Source organism: Anopheles gambiae, chromosome 3 (assembly GCF_943734735.2).
Source record: "Anopheles gambiae chromosome 3, idAnoGambNW_F1_1, whole genome shotgun sequence".
NCBI lineage: Eukaryota > Metazoa > Arthropoda > Insecta > Diptera > Culicidae > Anopheles > Anopheles gambiae.
In genome coordinates, this window is record NC_064602.1 from 20,057,027 (window position 1) to 20,065,076 (window position 8,050).

Here is an 8,050-nt window from a genome sequence, read left to right on the forward strand (position 1 = left end):
GGCTAATTTGTTGTCATCCGTACAGTGTGCGATCTGCCAAAAACATGGGTGAGCGTGCGAGCGTGTTTTCATCATCCCATCCCATGGTCGATCGTTCGCGAGGCTCCACCAGGGCACGTAAAGATCAGCGAAAGAAAGACACACAGATAAGAGAGTGAATGGATCGCAGCAACCGCAGCAAGTGTAAGAGCAGGAACGAGACGCAACGAAAACAACCTGCTGCGTATCTTCGCGTTACGCAGAGGAAAACTCTTCTGGCTCTGGCCAGAGTTTTGCTCGAGGAAAATTTGGGCGCGGTATAAATTGATTACGCTCCACGGTGGGAAGCATCATTCGCTTGTGATCGTTCGTACCATCCCAATCGTGTGAGAGCAGTGTTTCAGAAACTGAGTTTTGCTATTTTAGTTTTGAATTTGGTGCAGTGTGTTTCTTGCCAACTTCGATCGTGCTCACAACTCAACACAGATAGAAGGTTGAGGATTGAACTCAATTATGAAGGTGCGTTGTGGATTGTGTGTTTGAAAAATTCTTAAGGACATTTGGACTTTTGTGATGATATATTGTGAACATAGTTATGAAAATATTATATGTTGTGAATTTAGTGTACATGACATGGGGACAGTGTGTTATTGTGCTAAAAATCCTAGATCTGTTTGGAGCTCTTGAACATTTCGTGATCCAAAATTAATGTTTGTGAACCGTGTACAACGTTGGGGAAATAATCAACTGTCCAGTATTTAGTTGTTGTTATGTTTATTGAGTAATTTATCCATTTTGGTTGAAACCCATGAAAAACTAGATATGGAATTCAATCATGTTACTATGGGTTGTTCGTCCCTTTTTTACTAAACCTATGTGTTATGTAGTTATATTTTTTTGAGCCATGGTTCTAATGAAAATAGAACCACGCCAGGGCTTATACAGTTCAGAGTCATCATGCTACCAAGATGTCCAGACACGTTTAAAGTACCTAAAATCGATCAATGAGCCTGTTAATAATCAGTATTAAACATTTGTTTGCAAATTTTATCCCAAGAGGTGGTTCTAGCTCTATTTCTTTTTGATGTATTTACTTCAATCTCCTGATTTTTTCTTTTAATGTTCAAGTTACCATCGAAATTCCTGTAATTTGCTAAAGATATTTTCCCAAAAACTGATTAAAAACTCAAGCTAGTACATCACTGTGATCATATTTGTGAAGTTCTAATTACTAATATGTTATTATAATGTTTTCTTCCTAACTCTTCCTCTCCCTTTGCCCTTCATTGCAGACGTTCATTGTGTTGAGTCTGACGGTGGTGACACTGGTGGCCGGTGCCAGCCTCGAAAAAGCCAACCCCACCAAGGAAGCCCAGGATCGCAAGCTGGACGAAAAGAACCATGCCAAGCGTGGTCTGATTGACTACGGCTACGGTTACGCCAAAGAACCCGAGCTGCAGGGAGGCTTCAAACCATCGTTCGGGTACGACATCACCGTCGGTCAGCATCATGTACCACAGTTCAAGACGTACGCTGTCCCCGAGTATCGTCACAACCAGTACGCTCCCCTGTACAAAGAACCGACCGTGTACAACTGGAAGGAGGAAAAGCACACCATCATCACGAAGAAGGTCCCGGTGCCGTACCCGGTGAACGTGGAGAAGCAGGTGGTGATTGAGAAGAAGGTCCCGGTGCACGTGCCGGTGAAGGTGCACGTCCCGTACCGCGTCGAGGTGGAGAAGAAGGTCCCAGTGTACGTAGAGAAGAAGGTGCACGTCGATCGTCCGGTGCCGTACCCGGTGAAGGTGAAGGTGCCAGTGTACCACAAGGTGGAGGTTGAGGTCCCGAAGCCATACCCAGTGCACATTCCCAAGCCGTACCCGGTGTACATCGAGAAGGAGGTTCATGTTCCGGTCGTCCACCGGGTGGAGGTGGAGAAGCCCTATCCGGTGTACGTGGAGAAGCCGGTGCTGGTGGAGCAGGTTGAGTCGCATGAGTCGCACAGCCACGAGCACAGCCACGAGCATGAGCACAGCCATGAGCAGGTGAGCCACGAGCTGCACAGCCACGAGCAGGTGAGCCATGAGCTGCAGGGACACGAGCTGCAGAGTCACGAGCATAGTAGCCACGAGCAGGAGCATGTCGTCCATCATGACATCCGCCCCGTTGGTGTCAAGTCGACCAACTTCATCTCGGAGCCTATTCACGTGGAAGACCATCACGAGCACCAGTATGGTGAGGAGTCGCAGAAGATCGAGCGCAAGGTGGAAAGCGATCAGAAGGCGGCGGCCACCACCACCACCGGAGCTGCTGCTGCTTCTGCCAGCGAACAGAAGAAGGATGCGGAAAAGCCTGCCGATAAGGAGTCGTCGCAGTGATCTTCCTGCGTACAGCTTGTAGTTTAATTAGTGGTAGTAAACGATCATCTTCTATAGCTCATTGTTCATTCTAGACGCCAATTCTTCCCAATTGCTCGATCTTGCTTGCACAGGGAGGGGAACATAGTACAACATGCTGTCATGTTAGTGCCTCAAATCAGTTGGAGAGCATAGTTTGTATTGTAGCTAAGCGTATTAACCACCAGTCTCTCTAGTCTCGAACGCGGTGTCACTTCTCGTAGAACCAACAACTGCGAGATGTTTGTCTGTGTCCCTACCAAAACTGTAGCAGCTTACGAATTAAAACCGATTGACCCAGCCCTGTCTGCAAGCTCATCAAACAGCTCATAGTAAATAAACAAACGAAATGTATGAAAATTGAAAACAACACACTCTGTTTTGCCTTTCGATCGTGGATCATTTTCTCTCTCTAGATTGTACGCGAAACCGTTTTTCAGGTGGTGACCCAGATGTTTGCTTCTCGCGCACGGTGCACGCGCACGAGAGCCGATCGATGATACAACCGCGCTCTACCACGCGACGCGTATGCCTATATTGCTCAATAACGCACACTTTTACCCTCGTTACATGGACCGTTGCTTTCGCCCGTTTGGACGGACGATCGTGGAGGGACGACGAGACGCACGTGTACAGCATCCCCCGCGCAACGATCGTTCAATCTCGATCGCTCATTAGCCACGGGGTCCCGCGCCTCGGGGTGGAAATGAGCAGCAAGGCGAATGTAACTCCCAGCCTCCGCTCCAACTCTTCCGCTGCAGCGCAATTTCGTTTCGATTCGTCGCACACAACGACGACGACGGGCTCGCGGTAGCGATGATTTGCAACGGGAGCCGAGAAGATCTACACATTGTTGGAACCCCTTCCTACCGGAGGGGGATGATCGTAAGTATTAAGTAATCTGTTGGCGTGCGTTTTGGACCACTCGGTGTGGGAATAGGAAACTAGGGAGCACGGGGTAGTGAAAGAATCGGTGAAAGAAAATCAAATCAACGAATAAAAAAAAAACTACAGTCCCTTTTTACGCCGAGACGCAAAACCCCGCAAGATGTAACTGAAACCGAAAGGAGATTAATAATGCTTTCGTACGCCGTCGTGAACCGTGAAACATAATTTCGTGATTGTTAGCGGTAAATGCTTAAACAAACATGCGGAAGGTATTACTGAAGGGCATGGTTATGCTGGCGAGTTTTTTTTTGTGGTGGAATTGACCTACATTGTGTGCGTGTTTTGGTTGTTTACAATTGAACAATAATTGCCACATAATTTTTTCAATTAATCAGTAATAAAACAAAGAAACAGTGGGAAATAGAAGGTAATGATTTTTGATGAATAAAATAATAAGTTGAATTATTGAATTGGCGAATTGAATGTTGATGAATGATGAGAAAATTAATAAACCTTAATAATTTTTTTGTTAACTACTTCATTAAAAACATTTGTTACGAGATTGTTTTGGTGTGTAATTTAAGCATTTCAATTCTTTCCTTGCAATAAACAACAATCCAGCAATTATAAATTGTCGTTTCATATGGCTTAAATAGAATTTTTTGGCTTGTTGTTGATCGAGATTTAAAATTCATATTTTCAAATAAAATAGTTTAGCTTAAACTATTAACAGAAGAAAGCTTTCTCTCGGTATTGGAAGAATGCTTCGATAGAAATATATTTTCATACCCATAAAAGCACAAATAATACACTTCAACGCACGACTTGCATTCACTTGAATATAGAATCCATTAAATATCACTCACCAAAGGCTAAAACCCACTTCTACTTTCGACCACGTTTCGACCACTCTTTGTACGTCTTATATGCCATTTATTTTGTTTGATAGATAACGATCGGTACACTGCTGCCACCGTTAGCACCCATTAGATGCACTTTGCACCTCTTAAGCGTCCGCGTCCAGTATGCGCGTAGCACGCGTTTCCTATCAATACCAATTCAAGGCCATTTATTAGTTGATGCAGTTGTCCTGACTTCCTGCGAGAGGGAAAATAGTAGCGCACTCACACGCGTTATGCATTTTGGATGCAGTAAAGTGCATTTTATAGATTGGGTTGATTTTACGGGAAGCGCTTGTACGATTTTGCTGCGCAAATCTGTTTTTCTGATTAATGTAGACGCCTTTGTTCAAGTGAATGTAGATACCATAACTCTTTATTAAAATGATAAAAAAATGTGCGATGCAGGCATCTGTTTTTATTTTACATTGTTAAAGGATGAACAATTCCACCGAACCCTCAAGCCAGTCTATAAAAGCCGATGCAGTCATGTATTATTAAAATTGATTTGAATTCCAAAGAAACACTCTGCAACAAAAACAAGCGATATATTTCGAATGAAGTTTTATAATTTCTCTTTGAACACAATGCGAGCTTGTAGCACAAGAGTGAGTGTGTTGAGCGAATGTATCAATCGTAATACACGTAGACATTATTATTATTTAAACTGAAAAGAAACTGAGCCCACTGAGAAAGAACTGATCAAAACTTTGAAACGAAATCAGTGCTGTAAATCTGTGCCAAAGCTATCAATCCACAAATAGCTACACAACAACAGGGATTCAACCTAGAATCTGCCACATCCTAACCAATTTAACCCTCACTAATAAACCAACCGGCTAACAAATAGAAAGGTGTGTAAATGAACGACAAAAAACAGGCAAACGCCAGCTAAGCCCGCTCGCAGCAAAACACAGGGTGATACGACAGCCAGCCAGCACGACGTCACCGCCTGCCACGGTACACGGTCGAGCAAATTGCTGCAAATTGAAATTTATTGAAACAGAAAAAAAGGCTCACCCCAGCAGGCCGGGGTAGGTGTTGGGGCCATCGGGTGGAACACATAAACGGCACGGCATACGCTTGGGCGAGTAGTTGGGGAGTTTGTTTTTTTTTTTGCTGTTTCTTCTCTCTTTTGTATCAACTGTTATTATTATTATTATTATTATTATTATTATTATTATTATTATTATTATTATTATTATTATTATTATTACTACTACTATTCCTAATGCTGGTCTCGATAAATTCTCCACCATTTAGAGCCGAACCCGGAACCCGACGCAGCTGTCAATTGCATTGTTTTTGCTGTCAAACGATTTAGTTTTATTCCGAATGATTTTTTAATCGTTTTACGCTTTAAGCACACACACACACACACACACACACACACACACTATCGATCTACCTGTACCCAGCACACACAAACACTCACTTACCTAGTCAGCGACCGAAAAGTCTGTAGTCCTGTACCTAATGGAACCGAGGGTGGGTGTCGGAAAAAAGCGATCAGTTCTTGTGTGCAGTTTGGCGTACGCTGATTGATTTTTATTTCCCATTTCCCGGCTACCGGGCCTCAGTTTTTAGTTTGTTTTATTTTATGCCAAATGATTTCCTGGCCATTTTTTGTATGAGTTTTCTCTCCCTCAACCAACTCAGCACCCATTCGGTGGAGCTTTTGCCTCATACGACCACCTAGACCACCGCTCCTAGCCACCTTCCATTTGATCAATCTCATCTCAACCGTTTTGCACTGTTTTGGTGTTTGGTGGCGATGGAAGGTTCGGAAAAGTTCTAATCGCTTGCCCGTGCCGTTTGAACCCGCAGAAAGGGGATGAAGGGGGTGATTGGTGAAAGTTCAATCAATCGGAACATTTTGCTTTAATGGCATTTCAACCGTTCGAATGCAGTGCAGGATGTGCAGGCCGTACCCGGTTTGGTCTAGACCGTGTGTTAAACTATTTCGTTCTTTTTTTTTTGCTTCCTCACCTCTCAGTCTCTCTCACTTCTCTCTCTCACCAGCGAAACCATTGCACTCTTTGCCGAAACACACCGGGGGCCGATGAACTTTGATGTGTTAAGAATCCATCAAAGCGTGCCATACGTGAAGTGCCTGGCTGCCTTGTTTGATGCTTGTTTAGAATTGGCGGTTTTCGTATGTTTACCCCAAAGCAGCGCTAATGCACTGCACCCTGCACCCATAAACCGGGATGCTGGCTGGCTTGCTGGAGGAATGCTTTGTGAGTCACAGATTGTTAAGCGTGGCTTCATTCGGTCTGGAATTGCTAATGATTTATGATGTTTTGCAACGCATCGAAGCCGTACGAGTGAAACCCCGTTTAGCGGTGGGTGGAACAGTATTTACGAAGCATAAATAACACGTTCATATGCAAGTTTTCTCAATAAAGTAGTAGTTTTTAGAAGAAAGTTATGGAATTTTAAAATTTTAAAACAAAAAAATGATGTCACAACATTTACATGCCAAAACCAACCAACTTTGAGGTTTAAAACCCAGTTAAAACCTGGTAAGCATACACACTTTGCATTAAATCGCAACATTAAAACGGTCCTGTGGTACAGTTGTACACATCCATCATGCGTTCGAGCCCCTTGTGGACCGATCTTCGCAGGCGTAAACCAATAAGCCATGGATATACTAAGCACATGAGTTGGACGGTCTACAGTCGACAGTTGTGGATTCAAGTCCGGAATGAACTGAGCCTCCATATGCAGGACAGGCTATCCTGCTATGTGTAATCAAGTAAGTCACTGAAAGCTAAGCCCCACTAGTGGAACAGGCAAGCCTTGAAACTGACAATGATTATTGTGCCAAAGAAGAAGAAGAAGAAGATTAGGCAATCATTTGAATTATGTTATAAAAAGCCTCTTGGAGTACACCAAACACGATATGTAATTGAATGTATTTTTCTACATGTACATTTGCCTGTTTTGTCGGTGATCATTTTGCCCTACGCGATCATTTTGCCCCGCGTTCATCTATCGGTTCATTCCGTTATCATCTATCGGTTCATTCCGTTATCAGAAGGAAACAAGTTTGCCTTAAAGCCTTAACCAGCTGACTGACGCTCGCCAGTACAGTTAGACAGCTCAGAGTGAGAAGATTGAAGCTACGTTGATAGGATGATCCTTTTCTTACCAATCTTGCTATCGCTGGCAAGCTTAGCTCAGGGATCAGTATTTTTGCATCGTCCTCCTTTACAATACACCCCAGGAAATAGCCTTGATGGTGAATATTGTTTTAGTAGTTTACGTAGTTTTGGGGAGGCTCATTCTATTTTTAATATATTGCAGAATGTAAGCAACGTTTCCCAGACAAAAAGTATAAACCAACGATAGTACCAGCGGTATCTGGCAGGCGTCGAGCCTTTCAGGGAGAGTTTCCACACATGGCCGCGATCGGGTGGACAAGAACAGACGCACCAATCGATTATCTTTGTGGAGGCAGTTTAATAACTTGGAAGTTCGTTCTAACAGCCGCTCATTGTTCTGCTGACATAGACAAGTAAGTGGAGCTACTGTCATCGGTTTTAAGTTCCATCAGAATGAAAAATATTCTTTTTGAAGCATACCTCCGGATACAGTACGATTGGCCGATACAGATCTCGCTAGCACAAGCGATGACGAGTTCGCACAACAAATCCCAATCGCACGCATTATCAAACATCCGCAGTATCGATGGTCGCGAAAGTACTACGATATTGCCGTTGTTGAACTCGAGGAGTACGTTAAACCAAACAAAGCAATTTGTGTTGCGTGTCTGTGGCGTGAAAAAAACGTTCCGGGAGACCTGATGGATGCGGTTGGTTTTGGTGCTCTTGGGTTTGGAGAAAGGCTCAGCTCAACCCTGCAGAAGATAAAACTACAGGC

The 8,050-nt window shown here is 43.7% G+C and overlaps 2 protein-coding genes across 2 annotated transcripts in view; both read left to right on the top strand.

Moving 5' to 3' along the window:
- The first annotated feature begins 314 nt into the window (after positions 1 to 314).
- On the top strand, positions 315 to 2,745 carry LOC133393099 (uncharacterized). Its single transcript, XM_061656554.1, has 2 exons — positions 315 to 498; positions 1,272 to 2,745. The coding sequence occupies exons 1-2, from the start codon at positions 493 to 495 to the stop codon at positions 2,355 to 2,357; spliced, it is 1,092 nt and encodes a 363-aa protein (XP_061512538.1). The 5' UTR covers positions 315 to 492; the 3' UTR covers positions 2,358 to 2,745.
- A 4,509-nt stretch (positions 2,746 to 7,254) lies between these two features.
- LOC1279859 (acrosin) overlaps positions 7,255 to 8,050 on the top strand; it is a 2,019-nt gene continuing 1,223 nt past the window's right edge. Inside the window, exons 1-3 of the mRNA XM_319638.5 lie at positions 7,255 to 7,409; positions 7,475 to 7,685; positions 7,748 to 8,050. The exon at positions 7,748 to 8,050 is cut by the window's right edge and continues 296 nt beyond it. Coding sequence (XP_319638.5) covers positions 7,304 to 7,409; positions 7,475 to 7,685; positions 7,748 to 8,050 — 620 coding nt within the window. The 5' untranslated portion in view covers positions 7,255 to 7,303. The remainder of the gene's footprint in view (positions 7,410 to 7,474; positions 7,686 to 7,747) is intronic.